The sequence below is a fragment of the Tamandua tetradactyla genome, chromosome 7 (genome assembly GCF_023851605.1).
Source record: "Tamandua tetradactyla isolate mTamTet1 chromosome 7, mTamTet1.pri, whole genome shotgun sequence".
NCBI lineage: Eukaryota > Metazoa > Chordata > Mammalia > Pilosa > Myrmecophagidae > Tamandua > Tamandua tetradactyla.
In genome coordinates this window covers 19,491,613-19,504,668 of record NC_135333.1, presented here as the reverse complement: position 1 = coordinate 19,504,668, position 13,056 = coordinate 19,491,613, and the positions used below count along the sequence as shown (strand labels likewise).

At 32.9% G+C, this 13,056-nt stretch overlaps 1 protein-coding gene across 9 annotated transcripts in view; it reads right to left on the bottom strand.

The window, feature by feature from the left end:
- CDC42BPA (CDC42 binding protein kinase alpha) overlaps window positions 1-13,056 on the bottom strand; it is a 463,135-nt gene that overhangs the window by 43,539 nt on the left and 406,540 nt on the right. For all 9 annotated transcript variants that reach the window (XM_077168549.1, XM_077168550.1, XM_077168551.1 and 6 more), the window contains 6 exons: window positions 9,527-9,632; window positions 5,960-6,096; window positions 5,131-5,270; window positions 2,842-2,923; window positions 1,319-1,535; window positions 311-373 (listed from right to left, as the gene is read on the bottom strand). In XM_077168549.1, coding sequence (XP_077024664.1) covers window positions 311-373; window positions 1,319-1,535; window positions 2,842-2,923; window positions 5,131-5,270; window positions 5,960-6,096; window positions 9,527-9,632 — 745 coding nt within the window. The remainder of the gene's footprint in view (window positions 1-310; window positions 374-1,318; window positions 1,536-2,841; window positions 2,924-5,130; window positions 5,271-5,959; window positions 6,097-9,526; window positions 9,633-13,056) is intronic.

The window sequence follows — 13,056 nt, the reverse complement described above, 5'->3', positions numbered from 1 at the left end:
CTATGGACTTTAATTAATAGCATAATTATAATAATATTGTTTCATAATTTGTAACTAAGATATTATACTAATACAAAACTTTATTAACACAGAACACTATCTATTCTATACGTGTGTATGGGGAGGAGATGTATATGGGAACTCTACTTTTTGCATGATTTTTCTGTAAACCTAAAACTGCTCTGACAAAAAATATCTGGAAAATTTCAGTTACTGAAAAAATAAGAGCAAATCCTGATTTTATTTTTAGAGTTTAGCATTTTCTAACAAAATATTGCTTAAAATTACTCCAAAATAAGTTTTCTCTTACCATCTTTGGTGACATGCACAACAAATAAACCTTCTTCATTTCCCAAAGCTATCCTTTCATGATCTATATAAGATATAAATACGAAATATTTTTATGAGGTAAAAGCTATATAACTTACTAATACTAATAAAGGAAATTTGGTGCAAAATTGAAAATTTAAAATAAATAACAGTAACAATTTGCACAATTAAATTGTCTTTCAGAATATAATGGTAAATATTATCTATCACTCATGTCTTTTAAATAGAAACTAAATAATTTAAAATTACATCAATACTTACAAAAATGAGCAAATGCCTCATGCCTTTTAAATAGAAACTAAATAATTTAAAATTACATCAATACTTACAAAAATGAGCAAATGCTCAATGAACAGTAAAAAATTTTTTAAAATAACCAAGTTTGTTAGCATTCTGTGTCCAATTCTATGTTTTGTTTGGGGAGAAAAATTGTGAAAGTCATGTAGATTCGAACACTATTCATTTCATTTTTCAGTATTTACTAAAAATTAACAAAAGAGTTAGATGTGTGCATAAGACAGTAGCTAAAATTTTAAAATCCAGATACAGAAGCTACTATTTTTTTTTAATGCATTTTATATGTATGGAACTCTATTTTATGCTTTCCACTTTATTTAAACATTCCAGCAATCTCAGCAAGATAATTAGTATCTGTATTTTACATATGAATCTTATGCTCTAAGAAATTAAATGACTTGCTCTAAGCATAAAAAAGAAAACAGACTGGTTAATAATTAAGTTAATCTTTGACATTGTCACTTTTTCAGGAAAAAAAAAAGCATTTGGAAAGCACACTTAGTATTGTTTACCGAAAAACAAAGCTCTAATATAGGTCTTTATCATTCAATAAGCCTTCATTGAACACCTGTGATACAATACTTACTATGTTATGTTGGGCACTAGGGATTCCGAGATGAAAGACAGTCCTTGCTTACAAGGTAGATTAGTAAACAATTACACTAATATGATAAATGTTATAAATCCATACCTATGATTGCAGCTGCCTGGGTTGTTTTAATGAGGGGTAGAGTGCTGTCATAAGCTTCTTTGGGAACATAGACTGAGCGGTCTCTGAATTTGTTTTTCTTCAAAATTTTGTGCAATTCACTGAGCACTCCCACCCATTTACTCTTCTCATTCTCACTATCTGCTAGCATTAGGATTGAACATTTGTTATCAGATGCTGAGAGTTGGAAAGCTGTGACCTAGAACAATGTAATCAATATTCATATTAGAAAAGATACCTTTAGGCTCGTTTGCTTAGCACTCACCAATAAAATGAGTATTCATTAAATGATACCTTTAACATAGTTTAACTATTACTAATCAGAAAACTAACTAGCTTTAGTATCAGAATTCATAACAAAGCAACTATGAGTAGACACCAGTCAAAATGTTAGTACCAGTTTCATTTTCCTTCCTATAAAAATGCCAGTTCACTATTACTAAAAAGTGCATTATATATACTCATATAACAAAAAATGACATTTATCGAGTAATTACTGACCCTTGGTACTAATCGAAATACTTTACAATTATTAACTTATTTAACCCTCATAACATCTTCCTGAAGTAGGTACTGCTATTACATCCTTATTTTATATATGAGAAAACTATGATATAGAGAAATTAAATAATTTCTCCAAGGATACACAACTAGAAGTCTGGGATCCAGTGTCTATGCTCTTAACCACTACAATGAACTGTCTTTCAATTTGTTCTCAAAAGGTCAGAAATGTTTAGTAATACTTATATTCTGTTACTTTGTGCCCATATCTCACACTCTCATCGTAGAACATCAGATCACTTGAGTCATGGTACTTAATGAAGGTTGGTCATTATGCAAACAGCTTTCACAACAGGACAGATTTATATAATATAAATATGGATTTCTTATTAATAAACAGGAGTAACAACAAAATCCCACAACACAAAAATCAGGTGTAGATAAATGGGCCTCTGTAGGATCCCTGAGTGGCTGTGGAGGGAACTGAAAGACTTTGTTCGACCTTTAAAGAGAGGTCGAATTGGATGTTCCAGCTCTATTTAAGCTTCCAGGTGAATGCAGCCACTTGAGTGACTCCAGCTGACAGCACAACACTGTCTAGTTGACTCGCACAATTGTTAAAAATAAGAAATCTCTGTTGTTTTAAGCCACTAAGCTTTGGAATGGTTGTTACAAGGCAAGAGGTAACTGAAACAAATATTAATTTAAAAATTGAGATTTTAAAATAGACTTTTAAAACATTATTTTAATTTGAAAACTGAATTATGATTCAGAAATATCCAAGAGGAAACATTTTAGAAGACATATTATTTTTTATAAGCTTTTTACTGTTAAATACTTATTTAGCACCAACTACCTATACATTCATGTATTGGATGATAGGAAGAATACAGAGTAGTATAAGATTTGTCCCTACTACTAGTAGGTTTATGATTTATATGCAAAGACAAAACATATATTCATTAAAACCATATAATTCAGAAATCAAATTATAGCACACATACTCTAAATATACAAGGTATATCTTTTCGACTTGCATGAATAACATCAGAAGCCAAGACTGAGCTCACTGAAAATTCTTCATCCCTGAAGAAAAAATGAAACATTAAAAGTCAATATATATGGGAATGGATGCATTGTTTTGGTGGTGTTATCCAAATAATATATAGGAAGCAATCCACATAACTTAATTGCACAAAACACCCAAACTGAATTTGAAAAATTAAATGTTTTCTCCCATTGTAATCGACAGTGCCCCAAATTTATCAGGAGTAAATTAACAGTAGCATGTTATATAAGAGCTAGAAATTACTGCTGGCTCACCCAAAGTCACAGGGTCAATAAGTATACACACAGATTCAGGGTCTGAACCCTGGTGAGTCTCCAGCACCTCCAGCAAACCCTGTTGCCTATGATAATAAATTTCAAGTACCCTCAGCACAGCTCATCTGACATTTTATTGCTTCACCAACATCTAAAACAGAATTCCTTCACAATGATTTATTTCTTTTGATTTCCTTGTTCCAGTTATTGATATCATCATTCTCTTGGTCTTGAACGGTTGACACCTCAGCCTTATCTTTTTTTTTTACCATCACAATTGCCTTTTTTCTTTTTGTGAAAAATAACATATATACAAAAAAGGAATAAATTTCAAAGTACAGCACCACAATTAGTTTTAGAACATATTTCAGAGTTGGACATGGGTTACAATTCCACAATTTTAGGTTTTTACTTTTAGTTGCTCCAAGATACTGGAGACTAAAGGAGATATCAATTTAATGACTCAGCATTCATATTCATTTGTTAATCTTATCTTCTCTATATAATTCCACCATCACCTTCGATCTTTCCATCACTCTCTTTAGGGGTGTCTGGGCTATGGCCATTCTAACTTTTTCATGTTGGAAGGGTCTGTCCTAATATGGGATAGGGAGACGGAACTACCTAATGCTCTGGAGAAGTTGGACCCTGTAGGTTTCAGGACTTATCTGGTCCAGGGACCCATCTGGAGGTTGTAGGTTTCTGGAAAGCTGTTCTAGTGCATGGAACCCTTGTGGAATCTTTTATATTGCCCTAGGTGTTCTTTAGGATTGCCAGCCTTATCTTTTTTAAAAAAATATTTTTATTGAGCAATCTTCACACACAACAGTCCATACATGGTGTACAACTAGTGGCTCACAATATCATTACATAGTTGTGTATTCATCACCATGATCATTTTTAGAACATCTGCATCACTCCAGAAAAACCAAAAGAAAAAAGAAAGAACTCATGCATCCCATACCCCTTACCCCTTCCTCCCATTGACCACTAGTATTTCAATCTACCCAATTTTTTACCCTTTATCTCTCCCCTATTATTTATTTTTTATCCTTACTTTTCTACTCATCTGTCCATACTTTGGATAAAAGGAGCATCAGACACAAAGGTTTCACAGTCATACTGTAAAAGCTATATAGTTACTCAATCATCTTCAAGAATGAAGTCAGTCTTATCTTTAACTCCTCTCTTTATCTGTCCATATTTAGTTCCTTAGCAGGGTCTGCCAAATTTTCCATACTGGTATTTCATATTGGTGGGGGAAGATTTGTGCTTGAGATGTTGGTGTGAAATGCCAGTGTAAGACACAGTGTGGCCTTGAACACAGGAGAAAGATCCGGATTGAAAATGTATTTTGAGGAGTTATCGATGCAGAGGTGCCTGGCTAAAACTATGGGAGTAAATGAGATGACTCAGGGACAGTGCCTGGAGTTATGAGAAGGGGTAAAGGAGGGAACTCCAAGGGGTAAGGGAAGAGTCTAAAAATGAGACCAGAAACATTCAGAGATAGAAAGAAAAGCATACTGCTTTTCTCTTGAGAGATATGCTTACTTAAATGATTACTGATTCATTATATATTCTGAGAGCTTGTTTGGTTTTGAGATTTTTATTTCCTTTCCTCACACTGAAATTATACTCCAAACTTTTGGGTGAGGATATAAGCATCACATATTAGGTCTCCATTACCCCAGTCACCTCTTAAACTAGTCTATTAGAATCAAACGCCAAGTTTGTACCCTGACTCCTAACTCCAACACATGTGTGCGCGTGCGCGTGCACACACACACACACACACACACACCAATCCATCTTACAAATACACTTTACTTCCTATAGCAATATTAGTAAATTAGAAAATAAACATGAAATTTGAATATTGATTTTTAAATATAAGATAATTAAAAGAAAAATCAGAAACTATTTTTATCCCTATGACACAATGATAAATGTTTTCACCTTTGGAAACTTACCTCATATCAATCACTTGACTAACTACAACACTGGGCTGAGATGCTTTTCCTTCCGCAATATCGTACAGAAAGAGTTTGAAGTCACAAACTACAGCCAATGCCCTTTGCCATCCTTTCTTCACTCCAGCTGGCTTGGGAATCTTAGTTTTTTGTATTTTTTTTAAGATAGGCAAACAAAAACAACTCAAATGAAAATGTCAATTAGAGCGCTTTTAATTACATATGTAATTGCCTGACAAAAACCTAAAGATCATGTGAACATTTTATAAGACTGCTTCTATAGTTGATAAAATAGGAGATGGAACACATATATCATTAATAACATGAGAGAGAGTATGAAAAAAACATTCTTCAAACACTGAAAGACTTTATTCCAAAAAATTTTTAAATGGTACCATTTTAACTTTCATTAGTAATTCATTAAAATAGCGTTCATGAATTTCTTTCTAAGTAGCATAAAAGTCAAATTTGGTCTTAAGATGAAATACAGCACAAACTTAAAATACTATTCAAGGTAACAAGAAAGATCATAAAAATCTTATATTTCATAACTAATATGACACCTCTCTAGCAAGATCCTGTGACAAAGACTCCTTTATGGGGATATCAACATTTGTTCATCACAAGATAGAACAAGAAAAGAAAAATTTGAGATACTTTGGAATTTATATTCAAGAAAAAGCTGTTTTTTGTTTTTAAATCATTACTCTGGATAAAATAAAATTATTAGATGAATTTTATTCATATAATTTTCTGTCAAAAGCAAATGGATTTTAATTTATTAATAAACTTTAAAATAATAATCTAAACCCAACTTAATCGTACTCACCCTGACATGACCTTCGTATGCCGTTCCTATTCCTTTCTGTGGATCTATACCCAGAGGACCTTTTGTCTGCTCAGGAGGAACTGGGCAAACAGTCGGAGCTTTGTTTACACAAGTTATATGACATGAGAATCCACACACTTTTGGAGAGAAAACAGACATAACATTCAACAGAAATTAATTTTTATTAAAAAAATTATCTGAGTACTCTATTACATGTAAGGTACTATGTTAGATGAATTATCTCTAATTTTATTTTAAAAAACCGTTTTATCATTTGGGAGGCTAATCCATTTGTTTCTCAACAAGGATTTTAACAGGAAATGGTAAAATTTACTTTATTATTGTAACACTATTTTTTTTTGTTTAGTGATCTAAATGAGAAGCAAAAAATAAAAAAATCTAACCTTGTGAATAAAATGATTGATTTAAGCTTCAAATTCAAAAAAGATTAGTCTCTGCAGTGCTCTCTAATTCTTCAACTCTTTATCCCTCTGTAACTTGGTGTCTGCCCTGAAAATTCCTCTTGCAAAGGTCACTAATGGACATTAAATTATCTGACATCTTTGTAACATGTGGCAAACTTTACTAATCCTTTGTTTGGAAACTCCTTTTTTAGGTTCCAGGACATCATTCTTTTTAGTTCTCCTCCCACATATATCTATTTCTTCTCAGTTACCTTCTCTTCTTCCTCCATCGACACCTTACATGTTGGTGATCCGGAGGGTCCTGCCCTTGTTGCTTCTTTTTTAATTCTACACATGCTCATTAGGGAAATCTCATAGATGCCTAATGGTGACTTCCATAATCACGTAAATGGTGATAATTTCCAAACAGATACTATGAGTTCATACTCTTTCCTGGGCTCCAAACCAAATGATTCCTAGATTGCATGGTTCCACATAGGTGCCTCAAGCTCAGTGTGCCCCAAAGAACTCATTATCTCCTAACATTAATAGGCTCAAGCCTCTGTTCTATATTCCTGATTTAACAGTACCATTCACCTAGCTCCTCAAAAGCCAGAAACTTCTGTAACTTCCCTAGCTTCTTCACGTCCAGTTATAAGTCTTGTTTATCCTATCTACTAACAACTTTCCCATATGTCTCTTCCTATTTCTACTGCCATATCTTAGCTCAGGTTCTCATTCTTTCTTATTTGGACCAACTTCCAAAATGATCTTTGCTTCTAGCTTCACCACTTTGAAAACTATTCTCCATATTGCCTCCAGAATGATCTTTTCGAAATTTAAATCTGATGGCAGTCTTCTCTCTAATCCTTCAGTATTTTTTTCTATTTTCTACAGGATAAAATCTGAATTCCTTCTTATTATATCAGGGCCCCTGTCTTCTCATGTAACTTCACCTCCTGCCAATTTTCTATGTAGCCTTCTCTTTCTATCCCCATAACCTTATATATCCTGCTACATAAAACTACTTGCAATTCTAAACTTGCTTATGTTTCTTGACTGGGCACTGTTCCTTCCCTTCCTACACCCACTTAATCTTCAAGATCTAGTCCAATGCTTACCATGGAGCAGACATCAATAAATGTTTGCCAGAAGAATAAGAACATTTCATGATCAATTCTTGTCCTCCATAAATATATAGTCTAATATATCAGCACTCTATTAACTATACTAAACTTTAAACCAAAAGTGATAAGCTAGTTTTGCTGTCCTGGTTATATTCTCCTCTTATTTATTGCTTCTCTAAATAGACATAATATCAGACTTCCAAAAGAAGTCAAATAGAGACTCTAGACCTTTGTGAATCAAATAAACTAAACATGAAACTGTAAAACCTCAATATTTAAAATGATCTAAGTTCTCTATATATTTAAAATGATCTAATCAAATAAATTATATATTTCTATATATTTATCTATATAGATCTATATATAATATCTCTATATATTTAAAATGATCTAATCAAATAAACTAAACATAAAACTGTAAAACTTCAATATTTAAAATGATCTAAGTTCTCTACATATTATTATGACAGATAAACAACAGGAATTCAATTTATATAGATGATCTAATGCATGTAAGAATTTTTAGAATGATACATTTCAAAATTTCTAACTTGATAATATTCCTTTTGGAATTGTTCAATCATTAAAAGGTATGGCTTAAGGGTAAATTTTAGGAGTTATTGAAATCATTAGATAAACTACTACTAAGACAACAATAATAGCTACCTTATTAAATGTTTTCTTATTTTTCCATAACAATATAAAAGAGGTATAATTATTGTACCCATGTTACATATAACTTTCCTAGAGTCAAAGAACTCATAAGTGGCAGTAATGGGGAGTCTGGCTATGGTTACTTTGCTATCTTTTCCTTTTGCTTCTCCTTAAATATGTTTCCCAAGGTTCTTTCTCTCCCTTATTCTCATTTTGCTCTACATGCACTTCCTGGATAATGTCATCCATATTTACGACTTCATATGCTTACAATACTCCAAATTCCACTTTTCAAACCTGACCACTTTTGACATTAGACCCCTTTCTCTAACACAAGAGTTAGATAACGCAATCTAAATCTTCACTTTAGTTGTAAAAATTACCAAACATAGAATACATTGCTTTAAAATGCTATTAATTTCACCTTTACTCAAATAAATATAGACTGACTACAAGCATATTATACAAATGGAACACATGCAGCTGATAACCCATTGACTACATTCCCTTTTAATCCCTTCTTCGAGGAAGAATTAAGAAATGTAAACTTGTAAGAGTATTTGTGTTAGTATCTTTTGTCTTTTTCATAACATACACCAGTAAGTCAAATAAGGTGTTGTTATAGTGACAAGTCTCAATTAATGAAAAAAATGTATCTCTAAACATTCACAAGTAATATATCCTGTTATAATTTAAATATTTCACTTCAGAAACTCTAGGAAAAATAAAGCAGTGCCCCAACAAATAAGCTTTAGTCTTTTGCTCAAAGACCCTAGATTCTTTCTCTCTCATCTCTTAGAATGTCAGCTCCACGAGGGCAGGGTCTTTGTCTCCCCTGACCCATTCACTGCTGTATGCCAAGTGCCTAGATGTATAGAGCAAGCACTCCATGAATATGTCATAAGTATCAATGAATAGGTAGAGAAAAAGTTCTGCTATCAATACTAGGAATAAAATATCTTTTGAGGCATAGTTTCAGGCATTTAATATTTCCAAGAAGATATTGCATTGCTTACTTTTCAACAATAATTTCTCTATGAATTAAACAATGTCAAAATTAAACGAATAGATTCAAGGGTAACTCATTTCTCTGTCAATTAAGTTAATGGTTTTCAGGACCACAAATTTACCTGAATAATGAAACAAACATATATTTCTCCTGAGAAATGTTTCTAGGGACCATGTGTCTAGTTTCTCCCATATTCAACAGACTTTAGTAAGGGGCTAAGTTTATTGTCTCCATTTCTTTTGTCCAGAAAAAAACAGATGGTTAAGTTAAACACACAAACATTCACATTTCTTTTAAAGAGAACAAAATTATTAATTTAAGTGGTAAAAGTAAGAACTCTAAATTCACATTTTCTTTCCATTTTTATTCTTACCTTCACACGAACAGCCCTGTCTTATCAAACCCACCATCAAAGAGGTACACTGGTGACATTTGGTAGGGGTAGTAAAAGATTTTACAAAAAACTGATGAGTCTTGCGCTGCAAAACAGATTAATAAAAATATGTACACTGATTATTAAGAAATTTCCATAAATGTCTGGTAGGTTCATCAAACCACCTACCAGAATGTTTTCTAAATAAGAATAGAAAGAATTTCTTTCCATTTCTCACCACATCTTCTTAGAACATATGTGACTTAGATTTTTTTTTCAAATATACAGAGCCCAATTATACAAAAAAGTTAAAAGAAGTTAAAGGATAATCAATTTCCTTCAATTGTTCTTGAAAGCCATTTGAGAAGCATATAAAATAAACTTCAGCTAAACTTATTAAAGTTTATACTTTATAAACTTATTTTGGCTCACAAACTTCACCTTTAGGATTTTTATAAAATCTTCAAATTATTCTTTAGCAAAGTGTTAAGTACAATTTTGCATATTATAAACATGTATTAAACAGAAATTTAAAATGCCTTTTTATTAGAGAAGTTATAGTTTTATAGAAAAATCATAGATAAAATACAGAGTTCCAGTATATTATCCTATTATTAACACTTTATATTAGCATGGTACATTTGTTACAACTAATGGAATAACATTTTTATAGTTATACTATTAATTATAGCCCAAGATTTAACTTAGGGATCCATGTTTGTGGTGTATAGTCCCACAGTTGTTTTTTTTAAATTTTTATTCTAGTAACATATATAAGACCTAAAATTTCTCCTTTTAATTGCATTCAAATACATAACTCAGTGGTGTTATGTTCACAATATTGTGCTACCATCATCACTATCCATTACTAAAACTTTACAATCAACCCAAAGAGAAATTCTGTACAGTTTAAGCATTAACTTCCCATTCCCTACCCTGACCCTGGCCCCAGATAACCTATAGTCCAGCTTCTGACTCTATGAGTTTACTTTTTTAAATTATTTCGTATCAGTGAGAACATACAATTTTGGTGTCTGGCTTATTTTACTCAGCCTAATGTCCTCATGATTCATCCATGCTGTACATGTATCAAGACTTCATTCCATTTTGTGGCTGAATCATAATCCATTCTATGTATATACAACATTATGTTTATTCACTCATAGGCTGACGGACACTTGGGTAGCTTCCATCTTTTGGCAATTATGAATAATGTCACTATGAACATCAGTATTAAATATCTGTTCAAGTTCTTGTTTTCAGTTCTTTTGGGTATATACCTAGAAATGGGGTGGTCAGATCATATGGTAGTTCTTTACTTAGTCTTCTGTGGAATCACCACACTGTCTTTCATAGAGGCTATACCATTTTACATCCTCACTAGCAATGAATGAGTGTTCCTCTATTTCTACATCCTCTTTTTTTAAACTCTTTTTATTGTATAACATATATAAACAAAGCAAAGAAAGAGAAAAGCAATAGCTTTCAAAACACTCTTAAACAAGTAACTACAGGACAGATCCCAGAGTTTGTCATGGAGACCATACCATCATCTCAGATTTTTCCTTCTAGCTGCTCCAGAACATTGGAGGCTAGAAGGAATATATATATTTTTATCATTACAATAGACTTTTTCTTCTTTTTTGTAAAAAATAACATATATACAAAAAAAGCAATAGATTTCAAAGCACAGCACAACAGTTAGTTGTAGAACAGATTTCAGAGTTTGGTTACAATTCCACAATTTTAGTTTTTTACTTCTAGGTGCTCTAAGATACTGGCGACTAAAAGAGATATCAATATAATGATTCAGCATTTACATTTATTTGTTAAACTCGATCTTCTCTGTATAACTCCACTATCACCTCTGATCTTTCTCCTACTCTTTAGGAGTATTTGGGCTATGCCCAGTCTAACTTTTTCATGTTGGAAGGGGCTGTCAATAATATGGGATAGGGGGAGGAACTAGTTGATGTTCTGGAAAGGCTGACCTCTCTAGGTTTCAGGACTTATCTGGTCAAGGGACCCATATGGAGATTGTAGGTTTCTGGAAAGTTACCCTAGTGCATCAAACTTTTGTAGAATCTTATATATATTGCCCTAGGTGCTCTTCAGGATCGGCTGGAATGGTTTCGGTTGGGGTTTGGAAAGTTATGATAGGTAGCAATGTCTAACTGAATTTTGTGTAAGAGTGACCTTCAGAGTAGCCTCTGAATCCCATTTGAACTCTCTCAACTACTGATATCTTATTGGTTCCACTTCTTTCCTCCCATTTGGTCAGGACAGAATTGTTGATCCCACAGTGCCAGGGCCAGACTCATTTCTGGGAGTCATCTCCCACACCTCCAGGGAGACTTTTACCCCTGGATGTCATGTCCCACATAGGGGGAGGGCAATGATTTCACTTGCAGAGTTGGGCTTAGAGAGGATGAGATCATATCTGAGCAACAAAAGAGGTCCTTAGGAAATAATTCTCAGGCATACCTATAGGTAGGCTAAGCTTCTCTGCTACATACCTAAGCTTCACAAGGGCAAGCCTATTGATTTGAGTGTCCTACACATCCTCTTTCAACATTTGTAATTTTTTGCTTTTCCTTATAGTAGCCATTCCAGAGGGTGTGAAATATTATCTCATTGTGGTTTTGATTGCCATTTCTCTGATAGCTAATAATGCTGAACATCTTTTCATGTGCCTTTTGGCCATTTGCATATCTTCTTTGGAGAAATGTCTACTTAAGTTTTCTGTCCATATTTTAATTAGGCTATTTTCTTTTTGTTGCTGAATTATAGATTTCTTTACTATTCTGGATATTAAACCCTTATCAAATATGTAATTTCTAAATATTTCTCTCATTGAGTAGGCTGTCTTTTGACTTTCATGATAAAGTCCTTTAAGGCACAAAAATTGTAATTTTGTTTTAGTCCCATTTATCTATTTTCTTTTCTTTTGTTGCTTGTACTTTGGGTATAAAGTCTAAGAAGCTGTTGCCCAACACAAGGTCCTAAAGAGGCTTCCCTATGCTTTCCTGTAGGAGTTTTATAGTTCTGGTTCTTATATTTAGGTCTCTGATCCATTTTGAGCGGATTTATGCTACAATATGAAGTAGGGGTCCACCTTCATATTTTGCATATGAACATCCAGTTTTCCCTCAACAGTTTGTTAAATTGTTCAACTGAGTGACTTTGCCCCCTATTAAAAAATCAGTTGACCGTAAATGTGAGAGTTAATTTCTAAACTCTCAATTGGATTCCACTGGCCTATATATCTGTCTTTGTGTCAATACAATGCTTTTTTTCATTTCTGTGGCTTTTTAATAAGTTTTAAGAAGTGTGAGTCCTCCAAATTTCTTCTTTTTTCAAGAAGGCTTTGGCTATTTGGGGCTACTTGCCCTCCCATATATATTTGATGACTGGCTTTTCCATTTCTGCAAAGAAGGTTGTTGGAATTTTGACTGGGACTGAATTGAATCTGTAAATTGCTTTCGGTAGAATCGATAACTTAAAATTTAGTTTTCCAGTCTAAGAACATG